This window comes from Delphinapterus leucas, chromosome 3 (genome assembly GCF_059928025.1).
Source record: "Delphinapterus leucas isolate spDelLeu-1000000601 "Yukka" chromosome 3, BTC_Dleu_Yukka2, whole genome shotgun sequence".
NCBI lineage: Eukaryota > Metazoa > Chordata > Mammalia > Artiodactyla > Monodontidae > Delphinapterus > Delphinapterus leucas.
This window is the reverse complement of record NC_143131.1, coordinates 118,977,512-119,002,062: the sequence shown is the minus strand read 5'-3', so window position 1 is coordinate 119,002,062 and position 24,551 is coordinate 118,977,512. Positions and strand designations below refer to the sequence as shown.

The 24,551-nt window shown below is 42.7% G+C and overlaps 1 protein-coding gene across 1 annotated transcript in view; it reads right to left on the bottom strand.

Annotated features, from left to right (window-relative positions):
• Positions 1–619: 619 nt before the first annotated feature.
• The window catches only part of PCDHAC2 (protocadherin alpha subfamily C, 2), a 44,222-nt gene continuing 20,290 nt past the window's right edge, over positions 620–24,551 (bottom strand). The window contains exon 4 of the mRNA XM_022566565.2: positions 620–3,557. Within this exon, the coding sequence (XP_022422273.2) occupies positions 3,247–3,557 (311 nt within the window). The 3' untranslated portion in view covers positions 620–3,246. The remainder of the gene's footprint in view (positions 3,558–24,551) is intronic.

The window sequence follows — 24,551 nt, the reverse complement described above, 5'->3', positions numbered from 1 at the left end:
AGTAAGTGACAGAGTTAATACCAGTTTATTTTTTTCTATAAGTAGATTCACCATACATCCCAGTTTGCCTGGGCTAGTCCCAGTTTACATCTTGTATCCTGAAGTAATTAGTAATGGTGTCCCCTTACCGTCTCACAAATGAACCTGACAACAAATTTACAGCTGCTCCATCTCAAGATTTCCCAATCTTGGTACTATTGCTTTTGGGGGCTGGAAAATTCTCTGTTGTGAGGGGCTGTCCTGTGCATTATGGGTGTTTGGCAGCATTGCTGGCCTCTACCCTCTAGATGCCAGTAGCCCCCCACCCAAATAACAAACAAAAATGTAACCAGATGTTGCCAAATGTCCCCTGAGGGGCAAAGTTGTTCCTACTTGAGAATTACTGCATCTAAAGCCTATGCTCACAAAAATTTAACTACAGAAGGAAAATACCATCTATTTGCTACAGAACATGTACTATAAGCCTACCTATTACACTAGCTGGCATACACCCTGTACTCAATAAAAGTTAATTTCTTGGGGGCATTATTTGATTTCCCAATTGTAGAGAGGTACAAGGGCTAAACAAACAATGAACAAGATGACTGGAGGGCTCTAGTGATTAAAATTGGTTTGTTGCAATTCTTATTAGAGAAGACTGAAATGGTGTACTGGGAAGTGACCCAGAAACCTCCTGGCTGCCCGTTCTGGTAATATTGTGGAATTTGATTCTTGATTCCATTGGGTGTCATGCCTTAGTAATGAACATAATAGCCAGGGAGACAGCCAGAGAATGATACGGTATGTTTTACACTGCAACCTTCTTCAATCATAATAGCTAATAATAATCAGTGTTCTATTTTCTCCTACTCTTCTTAGAAATGACCACCATTTCTTTCATACCATCATTTTCCATTTATTAGCAATAACAGAGGAAATACCAATAGCACCAATCAAAAATGAATCCATATGACGTGTTTTATCCTTACAGCTGTAATAACTAGTAACTAACATGGACTGGAAAGCACTTTGCAAATGTAAAAGTGCTGTACAGATGCATTATAATTATCATCATTAATAAATTAGCCCGATTCTCCTAGTATTCAAAAGGCACGTAAGGTCAGATACGTGGGTTTCAGTGGGGCAAAATGATTACAACCTACAATGATGTAGCAATGGTTCACATGTGTTAGCAATAAGTTTTACCCCATGCAATCCTGCAGAGCTGAAGTTACACACCCTTCAAAAAATGGGAGAATGAAGCTAAAAGTAGACAAAACAGGTTTGAGGTTTTTTGAGATTTAATGCTTTTAATAACAGACTCCTACCTCTTTTATGTTAACTTTTAAAAGATAATATAATTAATCAAACTTCTAAATTGTACATTTTAACAAATTAAAATTTCTTATTTAAGGTGACAGTAAATTTTATTATTCTCTATGAGCTGATATTCCAGATATTGTTAGAATTTCAAAGTATTCTGTAACTTCAAAGAGGTCAGATTGGTAACTTTTGTGCTTGCACACCCTCAGGAAATACCTTCAGTATGCATTCCAGAACTGTTACTAGAGAAAAACAGCTTTAACCATTCCCTTGCCAGCAAGAGTCTTGGCAAGAGACAGCTCTTGGCTGACCATAAATAAAATTCCTTGAATCACCAGTATCTTGATTTAAGAAAGAAATTTTACTGTGTCTTTCATACATAAAAGTTGATTAACAATGGTTAAAAAAACTCTACTGCACTTTTTCACAGGTGTACAAAAGGAAATATAATGGAATTACATTCAACAATAAAGCTTAAAGTTCACTCTAGGTAATAGTTGCAGTAACATTCACATACACAAGCACAGAGTAAATATATATCAGGAGTCTTATAATAGCATACAGCATACATATGGGAGATTGAGCTCAGGTAACATCATAGGTGTTAGCAAGATTAGCAATTCAGAGTGTTATAGAAAAGGAAAACTAAACCAAAGAGAAGGTGTTGGCGATCACACCAAGACAAATCACAGAATTAGAGGATTGGAAAGTCTGCTCACTGTATGTATGAGAAAACAACATTTTTCTTCAATTTCTGGGTCTTGATACAGTTGGTTAGAGAAGGTTGTGTATTCAAAGTGCACATAATTGTTTCTTAGAAAACAGAGAGCGAAAGATCCTTTTATTTAGTAATTAATACATGCAAGAGGCAGCCCCAGAGTGACCTGAAAGAGTAAAGCTGTGATTGGCAGGTGGCCGGTATAATACAGATGTTTCAGGCAATTCTCTTAAAGCACTTCTGTAGCAGCAATGATCATTTAAATGGCTGTAGGCTGAATTCTCTTTCGAGGATAGTTTAGGGGAATTGAATTCATCATATTTCTCTTTAAAGATTTATAGTTATAGATTTTCTCTTTTTTAAATAAATCTATCAACAAACAGCATAAAGTGAGGTGCTGGGGTTTTCTTTTGCTTTTGCATATGTGTTGTCGGAAAAGATTCTGACCTTTTCATAACATTGTGTGCAAAAGAATTTTTAATAAAGTGAGCACAAGGACATATGCAGGAAACACATCAGATCTGCTTCTGTTGCCCTGGTTGGCCCCCTGTTAAACACTGAAGTATTGGCTTGTAGGTAAAATGCAGGTTTTAGGTATAATGACACCACAGCCAAGAGACTTAGGGATTCCTAAAGCCTTGTCAATGGGGGGAGTTTTGTCTGCTAGAGGGTGGCCACTGCCTCTTCAGTTGTAAGATTTAGAAAGTCTGGTACCTTTTCGTTTCACATTTCCCATTGTTGATTTGCCTTTGTTTCCCAGCCCTCCTAGTCTAATCTGGCCCATCCCAGCCAACATATTCCCCGGTGGCCACACATACCCAGTGGCCACAGACACTCAAGCTGCTCAATCTCAAAACCTTTCAGCCTGCCCTGAAAGTGTCATCAAGACAGGATCCCCGGAGCACAGGGCAGAGAGTCCAACCTCTCACTGGCGGGGCTGGGAAGCCTCTCCTTTGTGGCGGAGGAGAAAGGAGACTTGGGTCTGCTTTTTAGGTTCTGAAAACAAGCCAGAGTGGAGAGAGAGAGTTAACACCAGACTTAGTAAAGCTTTTAAGACAAAACTTGTTAAATGTGATCTAGACAGACATAGGGAACTTTCTGCAGATTTCTGAGGTCTATAAGAAAGGGCTCACGTGGATAGGAAAAAGGAGTAGGGAGTTGCTACATGGGAGAGATTTGCCATTATTACAAAAACTGGCTAAGTGGCTTGTTTCCATTAGATGACCTCACTGGTCACTGTTGTCAGTCGTGCTGTTCCCTTTCTCTTTTTTCTCCTGGGTCTTGTGACCCTTCTTCTTTTTCTTCTTTTTCTTGGTCTCCTCCTTTTTGCCGAAGGTTATGAAGTCACTTTTGTCAATTTGGCTGTTAGTAGGCTCCTGCCGGATGGAGATGATTGCAGGAGATCCTGGGATAATGAATTTGTCTGGCAACTCACCGGGACCAGATTGTTTGGGGTTGCCTGGTCCGTATTTAAAGGTCCAGCTGTTGCTGTTGACACCAGCACCGACTGGAGGCGACACCTCTCCTGCCTCTGGTTCTGCAAGACAAACCATCACAAGTCAGTCACAGAGTCAACATATGCTTTCCATATGCCACACCAGGAGCCTGAACACAGGAGAGGCTGCACAGATGGTCATGGCCCCCATGAAATCGTGAGTTATTTCTTCAAGCCTAGGGCAAGGCCAATGTTTGGAAACGATTTTTTTCACCAGAGGGTCCAGAAATCTAGGTTTCTAGTAACATATTTTTGGTTCTTTGTGAAGAATTTTCTAAAGAATATCTGGTTGTGATTACCCTGCCTGGGAGTGGGGCAGGAAATGTACTGGATTAAAGCAGAATATGCGATAAAGTACCTAGGAATAAATTTAACCAAGAAGACGAAAGACCTGTACACTGGAAACTTTGCAACATTTATGAAAGAAATTGAAGGAGATAGAAACAAATGGAAAGATATTCCATGCTCATGGATTGGAAGAATTAATATTGTTAAAATGCCCATACTATCCAAAGCAATCTATAGATCCAATGCAATCCTTATCAAAATTCCAATAGCATTTTTCACAGAAATAGAACAAACAATACTAAAATTTGTATGGAACCACAAAAGAACCCAGTAGCCAAAGCATTTTTTAATTTTATTTTTTAGATTTATTTATTTATGCATGCATGCATGCATGCCACATGGCATGTGGGATCTTAATTACCCTACCAGGGATCAAACCTGTGCCCTCTGCAGTGGAAGCATGGAGTCTTAACCATTGGACCACCAGAGAAGCCCCAGCCAAAGAATTCTTGAGAAAGGAGAACAAAGCTGGAGGCACCAAGCTTCTAAACTATATTACAAAGCTATAGTAATCAAAACAGTATGGCATAAAAAGACACACAAATCATGGAAGAGAATACAGAGCCCAAAAATAAACTCATGCAAAAAGGGTCAGTTAATTTATGGCAAACAAGCCAAGAACATACAATGGGAAAAGGACAGTGTCTTCAATAAATGATGTTAGAAGAAATGGACAGCCACATATAAGAGAATGAAACTGGGCCTCTATCTTACACCATACACAAAAATTAACTCAAAATGGGTTACAAACTTGAACATAAGACCTGAAACCACAGAACTCCTAGAAGAGATCATAAGCAGTAAGCTCTTTACCATCAGTCTTAGCAATGATTTTTTTGAATCTGATAACAAAAGCAACAAAAGCAAAAATAAACAAATGATACTACATCAAACTAAAAGGCTGCTGCACAAAGAAGGAAACCAATGAAATGAAAAGGCAACCTACAGAATGGGAGAAAATATTTTCAAATCCTATATCTGATAAGGGGTTAGTATCCAAAATATATAAAGAAGTCATAGAATTCAATATTAAAAAAACTCCAAACAATCTGATTGAAAAATGGAAAGAAGATCTGAATAGACATTTTTCCAAAGAAGACATACAGATGGCCAACAGGTATGTGAAAAGGTGCTCAATGTCACTAATCATCAGAGAAATACAAATCAAAACCACAATGAGCTATCACCTCACACCTGTTAGAATGGCTGTTATCAAAAAAACTAGAAATAGAAAGTGTTGGTGAGGGTATGGAGAAAAGGGATCCCTTGTCCACTGTTGGTGGGAATGTAAATTGGTGTAGCCACTATGGAAAAGAGTATGGAGGTTCCTCAAAATATTAAAAATAGAGCTAGCATATGATCCAGCAATTCCACTTCTGGGTATGTATCCAAAGAAAGCAAAAACACTATCTTGAAAAGATATACGTACCCCCATGTTCACTGCAGCATTATTTACAATAGCAAAGATATGGAAGCAATTTAAGTGTTCATCGATGGATGAATGGATAAAGAAAATGTGATACACACACACACACACAGCTGAATTTTATATATATATATAATTCAGCCATAAAAAAGAATGACATCTTGCCATTTGTGACAACATGAGTGGACCTCAAGGGCATTATGCTAAGTGAAATAAGTCAATATTTAAATATTTGACAAAATAACACCGAGAAAGACAAATACCACATGATCTCACTTATATGTGGAATCTAAAAAAACAAACAAAAAAACAAGCTTATAGATACAGAAAACAGATTGGTGGTTGCTAGATGGTGATGGTGGTAGTGAAGGGTGCCAAAAGGTACAGACTTACAGTTATAAAATAAATAAGTCATGGGATGTAATGTACAGTACGGTAACTACAGTTAATAATACTGTATTGCATATTAGAAAGCTGCTAAGAGAATAGATCTTAAAAGTTCTCATCATAATAAAAAAAATTTTTTGTAACTATATATAGTGAGAGATGTTAGCTAGTCTTATTGTGATAATTTTACTATGTATACAAATAGTAAATCATGTTGTACACCTGGAACTATTATGTGTCAATTATATCTCAATTAAAAATAAAAGATAAGATATACATAGGTACATGTAAAGTATTATAGGACCGAGAGGCAAAAATTATTAACTACACTTGAGAAAGTCAATTGAGATTCCAAGAGAGGTGAAATTTACGCTGAGACTTGAGAAAATGATTATGCATCCACAGGGGTTTCCAGTGCAAGACTTTCCCAAGAGTCTAGTTGGAAGACACACCATAAAGTATACCAATGACTTCTAGAAGAGTAGAGGTCAGAGCTAGAGAAGAAGAGTAATGGTCTGTCTGAGCAAAGTGATCCCAGTGGCCATGACATTGAAACCTTTTGGCATCACAGCAGTGTTCGGTGGAGCCATGGAAAGTTCTGCCAGATAAACAGTTTACATTTGATTGTAGTTTGGGATTCTCTACATTTGCTACTTCCATCTCCTTACCTTCCACCACTTCTCAATCTCCTCTAATTTGGTATCCTTGAGCACTACTTTTCTAACATTATTCATGGCAAGCTCACTGATTATATTACTTCCAAAGCCAGTGGTCACATTTTAGCCTTCATCTTATTGAACTTCTCAGCAGCATTAGTAATCCCCTTCTTGAAACACTTATTTTTTATGAGTTCCGTATCAAACCATTCTCCTGACCACTCTCTCTGGCTGTTCTTTGTCAGTCTCCTCGCAGGATCCTCTTTACCTATGTATTGCAGCTTCCTTGGGTTTGGCCCTAGACCTTTTCTTCTTCTTTCTCTTCACTCTCTCCTTTTGGAATCTCAGCCTGTCCATGGGTAAACATACCATCTAAATAGGCTGATGAGATACAAATGTATACTTAAAGCCCATAGGTCTCTCCAATCTCATGTATCCAACTGCCTATCTGGTATCTCCTCTTGGCAGTCTCATGGGCAACTCAAACTGAAGGAATCTGAAATCAAACTCATGATTCCTCTCCTCTATTCCCTTCTAAATCTCTCATCTCAATCGATGATATGCCATTCACTCCAATGCTCAAGGCAGAAGCTTCAGAGACATTATTCATTTTTCTCTATTCTTCATTTATAATATACCAACACCTGTCATTTCAGCCTTCTAAACATATCTAGACTTTGTCCTCTTCTCCCCATTTTCACTGCTGCTACCTTTTTTCAGGACACGATTATCTTGTATGTGAATTACAACAATAGCCTCTTCCTTGTTCAGCCTGCTTCTACTTTTGCCTCTCTCTAACCTTCCACACATAGCCAGAGTCATCTTTATTCCTTAAAGTCTTTCTCCGTTTTTAAAATACTGAAGTATAACATGCACACAGTAAAAATCCTTTAAAAAATAGAAATTATTTTATATCACTCCCCTTGCTTAAAATTATTTGAAGGTTTTCTATTGCCTTGAGAGGAAAAAAAAAAATCAAACTCCTTAACATGGTATACAAAGCCCTTCAATAGCCTGTTATCTTTTATTCTCCAATTTCACCTACAAGTGTCTCTCTTACCACTATCCTCCAGCCACACAGGTTTTCTTTCAATTCCTCAACATCCCTTGGGATTGTTTTTGCCTCAAAATCTGTACACATACGGCTTCTTTTTGCCTAGAATGGTCTCCCCTCCATGCTTAGCATGACTCCTCATTCTTCAAGTCTGTGCTTAATTGAAACCTCTTCAGAGAGGTATTCTATGACCATCCTAGCCAAGCAGCACCCCCTTTACCTCTATCTCTATCACTGTAAGGTCCAGAGAAGCAGAAAATACGTATTTATTTTTGAATGTTTAAAAAAATTTTTACTGGAGTACAGTTGATTTACAGTGTTGTGTTTCAGGTGTACAGCAAAGTGAATCAGTTATACATACACATATATCCACTCATTTTTTTTTAGATTCTTTTCCCATATACGCCAGAGTATTGAGTACGTTCCCTGTGCTATACAGCAGGTTCTTTTTAGTAATCTATTCTATAAGAAAATATAACTGTTTTATTCACCAATGTGTAGCCAGTGTCTAGCACAATTCCTGGCCCATAACAGGTGTTTGATAAATACTTGCTGGATGGATGAATGAAAGGACTGATGTGAGAAATGGAAGTGGTGCCCACTCCTTAGCAGATCAAATAAGTTTCCATTGCCACACTTTGGAGTCCCTAAAGACAACCAGGAAATGCATGTGAAGTGCTGAGACGGACTCCAGCACAATGAAAGAGCTCAATAAATGGAATCACACATGGGCAACTATACATGGCGCAGCTCTCAGGGCTAGGACGGCAGGGTAAGGATATTGCAAGTTTAGTCCAAATACCAGCAGACTGTAGGGAAAGGGAGTAAGAGAGTTTCTTTTCTCTCATAAACCCCTTTGCTACACCATGCTTCCCCTGGCAGAGCTGACACTATAGCTCTTTGGACATAGGGCTATAGATATTTTTTCTCTGAGACTGATTTCTTTGATTCGTCTAAGATAATCAAATCTGCAATTGACCTCAGCCAGAATCTGCCTGTTGACCTTTCAAATACAGGCCCTGCCCCTGAGAGACTGAGACAAAAGGGAGAAATGCAATTAAAAGCCTCTGACTTGGCGTCTAGGAGAACTGGGTTTCAACACCACTCTGTAGTCCTTTAGTTGCTCTCACAGAGTCCAGGATGGAAAATTTTCTGACCACAGCCAGGACTCTGTATGAGGCCTTTAGGACTGTCATCTGGAGATGCAGAGTTCAGAGATATTTTTATCTGGCAGAGTTAAAGGACCTTAATGGCCGTGCCTATAGGCGGAGGGAGCCTCTCACAGCAGGATCCCTAAGAGTTGATGAGTTCTTTTACGTGTCACTGAGCTTCTTCGGCCTTGGCTGGGAGTCTAGGTTGGGTCTGATTCAGCCTCCACTCCAAGAAGAATTCAGGTGCCTCCTCCTCATATTCAGCTTCTGCAGAGCAGAACAAGATCTGGTTTCTCCAGTGCCTCCCGGATCCTTGTACCCAACCTGTTCTGGCTGATGTGTGTGCGAACATCTCTGAGGGTTCATTCAGGTGAAATAATATCTTAAGGCTGTGACAAACAACGTTTACTGACCTCCTAAATCTGAGTCCCTTTTGGCCAAGAGCACTGAAGCCCTCGGCCTGCTTCGCTTATAGAATGCTGTGACTTTGGGGCAGAATCAAGGAGATACTCCTTGATGAGAGTATCTCATGAGAAAGATGAAAAAGGAAGATGAGGAAAAGATGAGAAAGGAAGATGAACCTTTTCTACCCCTAACCCCAGCCCAGGGCCAGTCTCAGGTCAGTCAAGGGAATGTTTCTTCTTTCAGTGCTGTCTCCCTCTCCCGCTCCTGGGACCTCCCACAGGTCCCCTCCCCTCTGCTCCCAGAGACCCAGCTCACTGGCTCACAAAGACAAGACTGAGATGCAGCCATGACCCAAATGAATGGATCTATTACAGCCTGGAAAGAGGACTTCTGAGAGACATCAAGCGGCGGAGGATCAGCCCTTCCCCGACATTCAGATTACAACCCAATGGAATTTGAAAGTTTAATAGAGTATGATCATAATTAGAGTAAAAGGTTTTGCCTTTTTTTTTTAATTGGCTGATTTCTCCACAGTAGGTATACATGTAAAAATATGAACAACATACACTTTTTGTTTTACAAAGGCATGCAGATCTACAGCTTTAAAAACTGCCCTATGGGGGTAGCTGACCACTTCACCTAATCCAATAACCCACTTTAGGCATTTCCCTTAGACACTGCCCAGGGTCTTTTGGGCAACATTCCCTACTTTCTTCTTTCATTCTAAACGAACTCTGGATGGAGTTTAGCCTCGGTGACTGGGAACAATTGAGCTGGAGGCTTTGCCAGTGCAGATGCCAGGGAAGGTCCTGAAGATTGTGAAGCAAATGCCAGACTTGTAAACCTACCCCCAACCCCTATTCTAATCTGCTCCTGACAATCAGCTAAGGCCAGGAGAGGTTTATCTGATTTACACAGACTTCCCCTAACGAAACAACCCACAGTCATTTTGACCAAGAATAGTACTTTCAGGGAAGTTTTTAGAGGGGCAAGCCTGGAGAATGTTGGAGGATTTTTAATCTTCGTTTCCTCTCCTCCTCTCGCTTTGCTCTTCTGAACTTGAGGGCTTGCCCTGGTTCTATCACTTAATGGTACATAGTCCTGGGCAATTTACATAAACGACTCTGAGCCTCAGTTGCCTCAGGCATAAAATGGAGGTGATCACCTTCCTGTCTTCATCAGGGTTATGAATTAGGTAACATTTACTCTGCCTTCCTATGTGCTAGGCACTGGGCTAGGCAGATCTGCATATGCTATACAATTTTTACTCCTCACAAGAACCATAGGAAGTAGATATTGCCAATATCCATGTCTGCTTTATAGATATGTTGGTTTTATAAATGAAGAGACTGAGGACCAATCGTCACAGGGTTACTAACTGGTGGAGTCTGGGACTCAAATCTAGGTAGTCTCACTCCAGTTACGAACGAGACCCACATTCTGGGCTGTATATGAAGGCCCTTTGAAAACCCTGAAGCATTATACAAATATAGCAATGGCTCTGGCTATATCTGTTTAGTCATCATTTGGGAGACGGCGATGCAGGCAGGAGCCTCTAAGAAAGAATCAATAGAAAGAAGTGTGGAGGTGGGGGGAGGGGTGGGGCTGCGGGAGTGAGTGCTCAGCTCTGGAAAATCGCAGCCCAGCCGGCAGGTTGCAGCCCTCCCCTTCGCTTCCCATTCATCCCTTTGTTACCATCTCTGGGATTCTGGTGCTGAGGTTAATAAAGAGCTTCCAGAAAACCCATCATTTTGATTAAAGCGGGGGACCATCTTGCCAGACAGAACTCTGGAGCCTGCCTACCGCCCACTCCGCTAGGTTCGTGCAGCCAGCAAAGGCTATTAAATGATTACAGCCGTTTCCGGCCCCACCAGACAGCTCCCCTGGACTGCTTGTTCTCCGGCGCGGGCTGCTGCTACTGCTGCTGCCTCTGGCCGCGCAGGGGAGGGTTAGGGCACGGAAGGCTGTGCAGATTCTGGGTTTGCAAGTGAACACCCAGGCTTTCTGCACAGGGACACCTCGCTTCTCCTGGACTCCTTTCCCACCCCGCCAGCCACTGCGGCCCTTCAAGCAGCTCCAATTTCATTTGAGCCTTCTGTGGCTTTGAGCAACCATTTCTTCTGTGTGTGTGTGTCTTTCTCTCTCTGTCTCTCCCTCTCTTTCTCTACCAGAACTTGGCAGATTGTAGAATTATACACGCTCAGACCAAAACGCAAAAAGCATCTGCCATCAAACCCACTGAAAGACCAGGATGTAAAACATATCTCGCTCCCTCCCCACCCCCTATCCCACCATCTGTATGGTTTGTGGACTGCTTGGACAAGCTCCGCCTCCTCTCCCTCACTCGATCCGTTATGAACTGGGCAAAGTAAATCTGAGTAATTACAGCCCACAAAACACAGGAGAATGATGGCTGGAAACCCAAATCCTGTCCAGGATCAGAGACAGGGAAAGAAAGCTAAAACCACCTGGGCATTTCCCCACTGCTTCTTAGTCCTTCAGTTGACAGTGGAAAGAATTTTCCATGGAAACAGGGGAATGTAAAAATATACTCCCTGTTCTCTTTAAGACTTTAGGCCCTATAATCAGAATACTAGGCTTAAATCTGGCTACATCATGTAAATTACGTGATGTTTAGCAAATTAATTATCTCTGGGCCTCAGTTTTCATGTGTAAAGGAATAATACCATCCACCTCATAGGGTTGTTACAGGATTATATGTAATTATCCTTAGAGAGCATATAGCACAGTGCCTAACATAAAGTAAAAGCTCACCACATTTTACCTGTTAGTAAGATCAGAGTAGCAGAAGATTCACTAGTTTAAGGAATATCAATCGATTGCTTATTATGGGCCAGGTACTTTCTTAGGCACTTTATTAAACACTTTGCATATACATACATTTTATATATATATATTATAAAATATATATTTTTTTAAGATTTCCATTTTATAGATAAGGAAAGTGAAGGCTTAAATTACCGCAAGATTGTCTGCCCTGAATCAAACAGTGATTTGGTAATAAAGCTGAAAAATTATTCTTGTACTGACTCCTCAGCTCAATATTAGAATTATGACTTTTTTTTACTTCTATTGAAGCCTTGGGGATGGGGGAGAAGACAGAGCTGAGCTGATTCACAGGCCTAGCATCCTGATCCCTACAGTAGCTGGGAAGGGATGGTGTGTGTGTGTGTGATCAGAAGGTAGGCTTGGTGATGGGGAACTAATCCGATAGCCACTCCCCAGAGGCTGCCACTTCTGGGTGTTTCACCCGCTTAGGGTGGGTTGAGTGAGCTGGAAGAAGACTGTGTGGCTGTTTGGTGCCTCAGGCCACAGCTGGGCTAATTTTCAGTAATCTTGGAGCGGAAGAGATAAATACAGTGGCATATTTTTAAAGCCACAGCTCTTGCTTTGTGCCCAAAATAACTCTGCCATTTCTAGGTTGACTATAAAGACACCACGTGCTGAGAACCCAGATTTAAAAATTGGAATGGCTGGTCTCAAATCTTCCTAGCTCTCCACAGCCAGCTAAAAAAACAAAATAAAATAACATTTCTTCTTTCTGTGGCCCCGTCACCTAGGAGGGCTCAGGCTGCATGGTTTTCTCTACCTTATTTTCTCTACCTTATTTCTCTACCTACTCGTCACTAAAGTCCTCCAGGGTCTTGGGAGGGCAATTTCTGCTTACAATGTCCCCTGCCCCAGCTGCTGTTATAAGCTGGGGTAGCAGAATGCTTAAAATGAACGTTTGGGGGTCACACATTTTGAGTTGGATCTCAGCCTTAGCACTTATTTGTTGTGTAACCTTGAGCAAGTCACTCGGCCTCTCAGTATTCTTTCACATGTAAAACAAAGATAACAATGTCCATCTAATGGGATTGCGATCATTAAAAAGAGACAATGCTCATAAATCACACAGAATAACATTTGGCATGCAGAAGCCGACATAGAGGATACGTATTATTACTATGCGGTAGTCCTCTAAGGAACCTGACTCCTCTAACAACTGATTCCTGGTTGCAGTACTTCCAGAAACTATTTTCCAGGGGCCCTCCTCCCATCAGGCTCTGCCCCTCCCAGGGATCATTAAAACTGGCTAGCTGTGAGTCTTCCAGCTTAGAAACAGTTGCTAGGTAGGGAGCCATGCTCCAGAGCCCTCAGAAACACGCAGGAAGGAGGCAGCTCAGGCAAGGTGGACAGCACCCTGGATTAGGTATCAAAAGCCATGGGTTCAAATTGCAGCTCCACGATTCCGCTTACTAGTCTTTTCTACTGCAGCGTTTGGGTGACAGTGACTTGTAGTTTCTTTATCTGTAAAATGGATATAGTAGCTACCTCCCAGAGGCATTGTTATCCATTCAACTAAATTTATTTATTATGTACAATAAATCAGACATGGTGCTAGGAATTAGGTGCATTGTTATCCGTTCAACTAACTTTATTTATTATGTACAATAAATCAGGCATGGTGCTAGGAATTAGGGTATAGGGTTATGAAGAATACTTGGACAGGTACCCTGCCCTCAAAGAGTTACAGTGTAGAAAAAGACAAGTAAATGAATAAATACAATATTGTTTTAAGGAATAAACAAGGTAGAGAAACTCTGACATCTTTATGGCATTAAGCTCTCTAGAGAGTGTGTGCAGAGGTTAAGAGCACAAGAGCCTTGCTTCAGATCCTGGCCCCAACATTTACTAGACAGATGTGTGACCTTACTTAACCCTAGGTGTCTCAGTTTCCTAAGCATTAAAACGGGTATAAGAATAGACTTATCTCTGTGGGTGGTTATACAGATTAAAGGAGTTAATACATGTAAAGTGTTTAGAACAATACTTGGCTTGAGTGCACAAAACATGGTTTAAGTGCTCAATGCAGGTGAGCTATTACTGTTATTATTCACAAGTAAATTCTCTCCTTTCCGTGCTCCAGTATTCTCAACCCTGAGGGCTAAGTCCCTTGAAGATGGTGTCACTGAGTTTAAGTGACAGAGAGGTGGGGGATAGAGGGAGTGTATAACAAGTGCAGTCAACCCCAGATAAGAGAGCACCAATTTGATATGTTCATACCCTATAACCAATAATCCCACTTCTGAAAATTTATTCTATATAATACTAGGAGCGCAAAATATATATGTATAAGAATGTGGGGACTTCCTGGTGGTCCAGTGGGTAAGACTCCATGCTCCCAATGCAGGGGGCCCGGGATCAATCCCTGGTTGGGGAACTAGGTCTCGCATGCACGCCGCAACTAAGAGATTCCTCATGCAGCAACTAAAGATCCCGCGTGCCGCAACAAAGACCAGGCACAGCCTAAATAAATAAATAAATATTTAAATAATAAAAAAAAAAGAATGTGTAAGTTGTTTAAAAAACGAATAGGGACTTCCTGGTGGTCCAGTGGTTAAGAATCTGCCTTCCAATGCAGGGAACGTGGGGTCGATCTCTGGTCAGGGAACGAAGACCCCACATGCCGTGGGGAAACTAAACCTGCCTGTCACAATTAGAGAGCCCGCACACCGCAACTACTGAACCCGTGTGCCGCCTCTCAACTAGAGAGAGGCCCGTGTGCCACAAGGAAGAGCCTGCGTGCCACAACGAAAGATACTGCATGCCGCAACTAAGACCTGATGCAGCCAAACAAATATTTTTTAAAAACCATATATACCAATGGGAAACTGGATAAATAACATAATATAGACATACAACACTGTATGCCCTTATTAAAGAAGAATGAGGCAGGTCTACATGTAGTGACTTGGAAAGGTATTTGTTAAAAAATAAAAAACAAGCTATATACTAATATGCATGATATTATCCCATTTTGCTTTTTGAAAGCCTACATATTTTTAATAGACATAGAAAAAACATTCATACATCAATTACATAATTAAAAATTAATTTGAAAAATATTTGGAAGAGTGAACCCTGGTGTAAACTCTGGACTCGGGGTGACAGTGATGTGTCAGCATAGATTCATCAACTGTAACAAATGCACGCTCTGGTGCTGGTTAACAATAGTGGTGGAGCCTGGGCAGGTATGAGGACAGGAGCTTACGGGAACTCTCTGTACTTTCCACTCAATTTTGCTATGAACCGAAAACTGCTCTAAAGAAATAAAGTTTATTAATTAAAAAATATATTTGAAGCATACAGACAAAACTGTTAATGGTGGTTGCCTCACTAAAGGGGAGTGGAACGGAGAAAAACTTGAATATTTTCACATAAATGATGCTGTACTGTTTAATATTTACATCAACAATGTAACTGCGTATTATTTTATAATACAGTACTTTAAACTTTACAGTACAAAAAATCTGGGGGATACACACTAAGCTCTTGGTAGTGGATGACTGAAGTAAGGGAGGAAGGTGCTACCCATTTTTTAAATTAATTAATTATGGGTTTCCCTGGTGGCACAGTTGTTGAGAGTCCGCCTGCCGATGCAGGGGACACGGGTTCGTGCCCCGGTCCGGGAGGATCCCACATGCCGCGGAGCGGCTGGGTCCGTGAGCCATGGCCGCTGAGCCTGCGCGTCCAGAGCCTGTGCTCCACGACGGGAGAGGCCACAACGGTGAGAGGCCCGCATACCGCAAAAAAAAAACAAAAAACAAAAAAAGACTAGCTCAAAAACTAGCTGAGGCAAAATGTCACTGCCCCAGGTAGCCTGCACCCAGGACCAGCTACATAATTTGCAGGGTCCACTACAAAATGAAAATGGGGGGCCCCTTGTAAAAAATGATTAAGAACTTCAAGGCGGTGAGAGCATAGTATTAAACCAAACAGGGCATTTTCCAAGTGCCAGGCCCCATGCAGCAGCCTTGCCTGGACCCCAGAGCCCACCGCCGGGCTCCTCCTTCAGTGCCGCAACCTGACAGTGACTCTTCACAGTGGTCTCACCCTGCCTGTCCCACCTGAAACTGGGTGAGGCATCACCATGTCACTCAGTGAGAGCACTGCGTCTGGTTTTCGTTAGGTTTTCACATTTTCTCTTCTCTGTCTTCCCTCCCACCCCGTACTTTGTCACAATCTGCTCTTCTTAAGATTTAGCAGCAATCCCAGGCTCTCCGTTGCTGTGTCCCTTTGCAGCCTTGAGCAACCATTTCTAGACAAACCGTGATATCTCTGCACTGAGGGTGTAAAACGGAGGTGCTGTCAGAATACTGCAGGGAGGAAGGCAGGAGAATGAGTGTCGTCGGGGAGAACCCTCTCCACCACCACCACCCTACGACTCTGTGCACCCTAAGACCATTCCATTTCATCTAGCAAAGACGTTGTGAATCCTATATACTATGTGCCAAGTATTGTGCTAAGTGCCAGGTGTATTAAACTGAGAAAATAGTAACGTGAGCTAAGCATTGTGCTAAGCATTTCACAGGCATCATCTCACTTAATCCTTAGAGCAGCCTACAGTCTTTCCTTTTATACACATTAATAAATCTGAGGCACAATGATGAAGCTGTACCACAGGGAGCTGAGGCACTGTGCAATGCCATGCTACCTCCCTTAAAAAGCTAACACAGGCAAAGTTTAAACAAGCCTTCCCTTCACGCTCCACATTTTCTTAGACACGATCAAACCAAGTCCAGCAGAGTTACCTAAGAACATTTCCAAGGCCACGCCTTTTTACAAAAATGCTGCATTCATCACCCTCTTGGTCCCACATTTCTAGACACTCAACATTTCTAATCCCTGATTTAGGTGGAGGAAAACACTAGGTTGATAGCTTATGAATTTGTCTTGACACATTACAGGATGATTTTTGCAGATTCAGTAGAGCTAAGGAGGCTCAATAGAGGCTCCTTTCTTAAAAACAAACAAACAAACCTGGTGGCTCTCCACTGCCAGCAACCGAATGAAAGTTCTAATTCTTTAGCAGGATTGTTAAAGCCAACAAAATCTGACTCCAGTCCAGCTTTCTGATCTCATTTCCCAACAGTCCTCCACCTTACCCGGCCCATCAAATGCACTCATTCTGTTCACCCAGAATATGCCTTCTGGGTTTAAGGCTCACACACGCGCATGTATTGTTCCCTTTGTCTGGAACTCTCTTTCTTCCCGCATTCTATGTACCATCCTTCAATACCCAGTATTGAATGCCACATACTCTTTGATCTGGTCCCCTAAATTCCCAATTCCATCTTCTGGGCTCCCACAATATCTAACATTCATGGTTGCTGAGGGAGGGTTTGGGCCCTGTGAAAACAATTAAAGAGGTCCTTATCAGCAAAGATGAACCAGCTGACCATATTTACATGGAGTTTGCATGGATTACAACATAGATAGACTCTGGGTCCCATTCTGGACCGACAAGCTTCCTTATTGGACCTGCCTATACATGGCACTATTACGGTCCTGACACTGTAATATTTCCACCTTATTTCTTTACATTTCTGCCTCCCCCACTAGATGATGAGGACAGGACTGTGTTATATTTAGTATCGTATTCGCATCACCTAGAACAAAGACTGGCTATAAGTAGGTACTTAACAAATGTTTGTTTAATGACTATAGGAAGTTCCAACCAAATTCTACACTGAAGCCAAGCCAAGGAGAGTACCCTTGGATGGGATAGTCTAATACTTTGTGTGTGTGTGTGTGTGTGTGTGTATGTGTGTGCGTGTGAGAGAGAGGGAGAGGGAGAGGGAAGGAGGGAGGAAGAGAGAGGATATGAATGAATGAATGAAGGGGTATTTTAAAAGAGAATGCTTCTAGTGGTGGTGGTTAATGGTAAAGTTCTAGGGACCTGCCTGTTAGGTGAGTTTTGTGATGATCTTCCTAGTGCCCTTCAAATCACAACCATTTAGAAGGCTAGTATCTGGGCTTCCCTGGTGGCGCAGTGGTTGAGAGTCCGCCTGCCGATGCAGGGGACACGGGTTCATGCCCCGGTCCGGGAAGATCCCACATGCCGCGGAGCGGCTGTGCCCGTGAGCCATGGCCGCTGAGCCTGCGCATCCAGAGCCTGTGCTCCGCAACGGAAGAGGCCACAACAGTGAGAGGCCCGCGAACCACAAAAAAAAAAAATAGAAGGCTAGTATCTTGGAGGCAAGGTTGTGACCCTGAGTGAGAAAAGACCAAGGAAACTAATTTATATCTCTAAGGCCCAGAATTAGAGAGAGCACACTGAAAAGCTCATCTTCCCTACAGAAATTTCCCCAAGGCAGATACTTAGAATCAATTTATACTCGGTCCAACAGAGGGAAATTGACATGACACTGATCATTGACTAAACACAACCCCACTGGCTGCAGACTGAGGGACGGCGGTCGGATGGACATTTTAGTGACACAAGGAGCCTCTAGGGGATGCTGGTCTCCAAGGAGAACCTTCCATGGGTCTCATGGCTAGTCACTGTCAGAGGCAAGAGGGTGATTTAGTCTCCAGTCAGAGCTGCTGAGAGTGCCGAGATGCTCCAGGCTTTGGAAGTGCTTAGCCTGTTAGGATCTCAAGGAGGTACCCAGTGTGAGAAGAGGTATGTTATGCAAAATGCTCCTAAAAAACAAACAAACAAATCCTGAATACATGTGTATCCACAGAATTGGCCTACAACCACCCTGCCCCTGACACAGGAGGCATCCCTGAGGAAAAGTGAGATTTAGAAATAGTGACTGACTTTTTTGCTAGCTACCATGCCCTTTATTCATTTATTTATTTTATTTTAAAATATTTAGTGTTTTGGTTGCGCCGCGCGGCATGTGGGATCTTAGTTCTGCGACCAGGGATCAAACCCGCTCCCCACCCCCCCACCCCCCCACCCCTGCATTTGAAGCATGGAGTCCTAACCACTGGACTGCCAGGGAATTCCCTGGATTGTGTTTCCTGACTGCGCCAAATTAGCATCAACAGTTACTGTTCTTTCATGACATACCTCTTACCTAATTAATTCTCTTTCTCTGCTCTAGCTCAGCCAATCGAACCAGGACAGTTCCCCTTCCTCACTAAGGGAGAGGTCTGCCATTCTTGATTTTCTTCCCTTGCATTGCTAGAGGCCCTGTGGTATTCTTCCCTTGCATTGCTAGAGGCCCTGTGGTATTCTCCAGAACTTCTTTACCAATAATAAGCCTGACTCTGAACTTTGATTTCCTCAGGTGGCCCCATGCATCGATTCCTAATTAGCTAAGGTCTGGAGAGAAAGCGGGTGATGCATGTGTCTCCAGGAAACTTCTGGCAATTAATAGCTTTTAAAAGGCTTTTAAAGTCTAGTCCACACTGACTACACCCTCTTCAGGGTCCTAATATGAACCTTATTTTACCTTCGTCTCTACTGAAATTTACACACAGACACACACAGCCACTGCTGCCTGCACATAAATGACTCTGAGGTAGGCAGGATAATGGTGCCCCAGAGATGCCCAGGTCCTAACTCCTGAAACCTGTGAATATGTTATGTTACATGGTAAAAAAAGACTTTGCAGATGTGATTAAATTAAGGATCTTGTGCTAGAGTGATTATCCTGGATTATCTAGGTGGGCCCAATGTAATCGCAAGGGTCCTTACGAGGGAAAGAGGGAGGCAGGGGAGTCAGAGTGAGATTAGCAGATGCTGCGTAGCTGGCTTTGAAGATGGAGCAAGGAGCCACTAAGCCCAGAAATGAAGGCAGCCTGAGAGCTGGAAGACAAGGAAAAAGGTCCTCCCCTAGAGCCTCCAGAAGGAATGCAGCCCTTCCAACACACTGATTTTTTTTTTTTTTTTTGGCTGCTTTTTGGGTGGGTCTTCGTTGCTGCACGTGGGCTTTCTCTAGTTGCAGTGAGCGGGGGCTACTCTTCGTTGTGGTGTGCAGGCTTCTCACTGCGGTGGCTTCTCTTGTAGCAGAGCTCAGGCTCTAGGCACGCGGGCCTCAGCAATTGTGGCTCGCAGGCCCTAGAGCGCAGGCTCAGTAGTTGTGGCGCACGGGCGCGGTATGTGGGATCTTCCCGGACCAGGGCTCAAACCCGTGTCCCCCTCATTGGCAGGCGGATTCTTAACCACTGTGCCACCAGGGAAGCCCCAACATGCTGATTTTTAACCCAGCGAAACCCATTTTGGACTTCTGGTTTCCAGAACTATAAGGTAATACATTTGTATTGTTTTAAATCACCCAGTTCGTGGTCATTCGTTATGGCAGCCCTAGAAACTAATACAGATTTTGGTATCTGGAAGTGGTGTGTTGCTGTTACAAATAAGTAAAAATGTAAAAGTGGCTTTGGAATTGGGCAGTGGGCAGAGACTGGAGGGCTTTGAGGAGCATGAAGAAATTGCCTGGATTACCTTGAAAAGACTGTTAGTAGAAATATGGATATTAATGACTCTGCCAGAGAGGACTCAGAAGTGAGGAGTATGGTAGAGAAAACATATATTGTCTTGGGGAATACCTAACGTGTCATGAACAGACTGTTGTAGAAATATGGACATTAAAGGTGCTGCCAGGGAGGGCTCAGATGGAAATGAGGAACATGTTATTGGAAACTGAAGGAAAGTGGATCCTTGTTACGTAGTGGCAGGAACCTACCTACGTTTTAGCCAGCAGTAAAACCCATTTTGTACTTCTGACCTCTAGCACTGTAACATAATAAATCTGTATTGCTTTAAGTCACAAGGTTTGCGGAAACTGATTGCAGCAGGAATGGGAAAGTGCTATAGACCCCTACAGTCAGCCTGGAGCTCAGACAGTGAATAGTCTTCTCCTAGTTACCCAACTATTCGCTTCACCTGGCAATTGGGACAAAGTAACAGTAGTGTATTATTTAAATGCATAGGGTTCAGCAGCAGGCAGACATGGGTTCAAATATAGCCTCAGCCATTGCTATTCCCTGATGAGTTCAACAAATATTTATTAAGCACCATCATGTACTAGACAGCTGCCTCAACACTGGGAATATAATAGTGAGCAAAAAACACCTACTAGATGTAAGGAAGGATGACTGTAAGGAAGTCATTTACTTCCTGTGAGCCTCAATTTTCCTAATCTAGAACATGGGAATAATAATCACTTCTCTCTTGTTTAAGGACGCAATACATGTAAAGTCCTTATCACAGTTCTCCATAAATAACAGCTATTATATAGTCTTCCTTTCTCTTGTTCTAAAATACTATTTCTACAACCCAGGGGGGCAACAGCACAGGATTCAAAAACTTTGAAACTTCAACGACAAAGACCCTCCAACTGACACACACACCTCCCTACTAATAGGCATTAGCTGAGAGAAGGGAACTTCTGCTAACTTCTAATATTCCTTGCTCATCATCACACACACAGCCAGCCTCACAGGCTCAAGGGCATCCATCTCAGGGCTGTTTACACATCTGGTGATGCCCTTCTCCCCCCAAAACTCTGACATGGAGCTTGGTGTGCATCTAACATAAGTCATTTACACTGGCTGAAGCTTCTAGCTTTGTCACAGACCTTTGGGTGACACCAGGTGACTATGGAAACAGACATATGACATATGTGTGCTTGGGTAAGACAGTATCTACGACGCAGAGTCAAAGAAAATAAGAGAGGTGACTTGGGGAATGTCACCTCACTACTCAGCTTGGCCCACGATGTCACCTAGAGCAACAGCTCTGGACACGGGATTGAGCCAATGTTGGAAGTAAACCCAAGCTGGCAGGCTTTCTTGGACCATCAACAACAAACTTGTTTGTTCAGACTTTCTGTACAGGACAGGCTTTCCTTCTTTTTAAAGTTTGTTTGCTTGTTTTTCACATGCAATCGTAGCTATAATCGGGAGGCTCAGGGTACTCTGCTTGGGGTTCAGCAGCCCAGGGACACGACTCTAGCAACAGTAAACTTCCCATCATTCCTGTTGTCTTGTGGATGCAAATTTGGTTCCTGAAAGTTACCTTTTCACACCCTAACCTTCTGTAGTTAACCTCTTGAGTCTGACTTCTACAAAGCTCTTCATTTCCTATTTTAAAACTATGCAAAAACATCCTTTTTTTCTCTTTATTTCCTTTGGTACTGCCATCCTCAGGACTGCCTTCTCCCATCCTTCACCTAGCCCACTGCCTTGGAGTTAGACCTTTCCAGGCAGTGTACTGCTGAGGAAGCTCTTGGTCTCACTGAGATGAGAGTGGAACAGTATCCATCTCTTCTCCCTGTCCTTTCTATAACTGTGGGTAACAAGCTCCAAGTGCTGAGGCAGAGAGAGGCTCCTCTCCAACCCACAGGCTCATTTCCAGGCCTCCTGGCACTGACTGAGCTCTCTTATGACCCTCCCCTAGAGGCCCCTAGTCTCCAGCCAGTGCTTGACCTGAATATGTTTCTCCAGGTTAGGCAATGACCTTCTCAACTGCAAAGCTAACTGCCTCTGAGAAAAAGAACTTTTCAAGTTCTTTTGGAATCTGGACTGAGTTGCTCTGAAAATATTTGTCATTAAAGATCCTTGCTGTTGCTGGGGACCAGCTCTCGTTTCTAGTTTACTAGAATCAGTGAGGCTGAGGGCAACGCCTGCTGGAGCTGCAAAGCTTAAAGGCATCACAAGTTATCACTACCACTCTGCCCTCAACCCAGGCCATAAATAGGTCTTTCTTGTCCAAGCACCTCCCAGGGAGGCACTCCAAGCCCACCAATTCTATACAATCCAAGCACTCTTTCCCACAGAATGAACTGCTGACCCTCACCCCCCACTTCCACTTCCCCACAAAGCTCTCAAACATACAGGTGGCCTGTCGTCTTTGAGCCAAGTCAGGTAGCAGAGTTGGTGACACACACACACACACACCCTTCTTTGGTCCTTGAGACCCCAGGATCTCCCCAACAGAAACATGAATTTCCCTTTCGATAAGGGGCTTAAAAATTCAGCTACAGTACAGCCACTATGGAGAACAGTATGGAGGTTCCTTAAAAAACTACAAACAGAACTACCATATGACCCAGCAATCCCACTACTGGGCATATACCCTGAGAAAACCATAATTCAAAAAGAGTCATGTACCACAGTGTTCATTGCAGCACTATTTACAATAGCTAGGACATGAACCAAATCTAAATGTCCATCGACAGATGGGATAAAGAAGATGTGGCACATACATACAACGGAATATTACTCAACCATAAAAAGAAATGAAATCGAGCTATTTGTAATGAGGTGGATAGACCTAGAGTCTGTCATACAGAGTGAAGTAAGTCAGAAAGAGAAAGACAAATACCGTATGCTAACACATATATATGGAATTTAAGAAAAAAAAATGTCATGAAGAACCTAGGGGGTAAGACAGGAATAAAGACACAGACCTACTAGAGAACGGACTTGAGGATATGGGGAGGGGGAAGGGTGAGCTGTGACAAAGCGAGAGAGAGTCATGGACATATATACACTACCAAACGTAAGGTAGATAGCTAGTGGGAAGCAGCCACATAGCACAGGGAGATCAGCTCGGTGCTTTGTGACCGCCTGGAGGGGTGGGATAGGAAGGGTGGGAGGGAGGGAGACGCAAGAGGGAAGAGATATGGGAACATATGTATATGTATAACTGATTCATTTTGTTATAAAGCAGAAACTAACACACCATTGTAAAGCAATTATACCCCAATAAAGATGTTTAAAAAAAAAAAAAGGACTAAGAAGAAAATCTATTCCAGCATTTTGGAATAAAATTTTGTTCCCCCCCCCCAAAAAAAATTCAGCTACAAAGGACGGTGTGTAGAGAAAGCTAGAAGGGAAGGTTATTCAGAAACTCTCCTGTCCCAAGCAACACTCAAACAAAAGAAGAATGAAGTGTATTATTTTCCTAAGACATACGCAGAAGTTGTTTCTCATGATGAAGTTTGCAGGGGCCAGACTGTACTGCTCCAGTGGCTCATTAGATGGATCAATGATAACCAAAGGGACTGTAATGAATCTCCATTTCCTGACCCTGCATTAGCTGCTTCTCTGCATCTGTGGGATTTGAAGGAAACTGCAGCCTAAGAGAACAGTTCCTGCCCCTCCTCTCTCCTCACTACACTCTCCTCTCCAAAATGTATGCCCAGGAGCACGCGTCTGAGTGCACAAGGGATTCGATTTTCAGGAGGCACATGATCTGTTGTGGGTCTCTGACATAGAAGAAATTCTTTTACTATGTATCACGGCCCCAACCCTGACTGTATCCTGCCCAGGGCTACCGAACCTGGAAGAATGGGTGTAGGAAAAATGAGAGAGGTGCAGGGAATACAGGGTGGAGGGAAAGAAATATCTCAGAATCTATTTATTCAGCAGAAACTTTTGAGTTCAGGAAAAGCAGGAATTCTTCATTCTAGTTTTTTTATTTACATGACCATTAAAAATAGAGGTGCAGGGTGTTCTCCTAAGAAGGAGTTGAAGAAAGTCTCGGATGGAGCCAGCAGAGACTTAAACTTCCTGGCTTCTCCTGGGTAGAGAATTCTAATTCCCCTTCTCACACCACCTCCCTCCCTCCCTCCAGGCCAGGTCAGAACACACAAGATAAGCTACATAGAGAACTCCAACAGACATGATGAGCTCCACGCCCCCGGAAAGTAAAAGTGTATCTTACACAAGGACTTACTTTCCTCGGCTACTAGACACAACTAAGGCAAGCTGGCACTCCTGGGCTGTGAGATGCAAGGTGAGAGTGGAGGATACTGACGGGAGGGAGCTGCTCCACCCACACAGATTGCAGATCTTATTTTT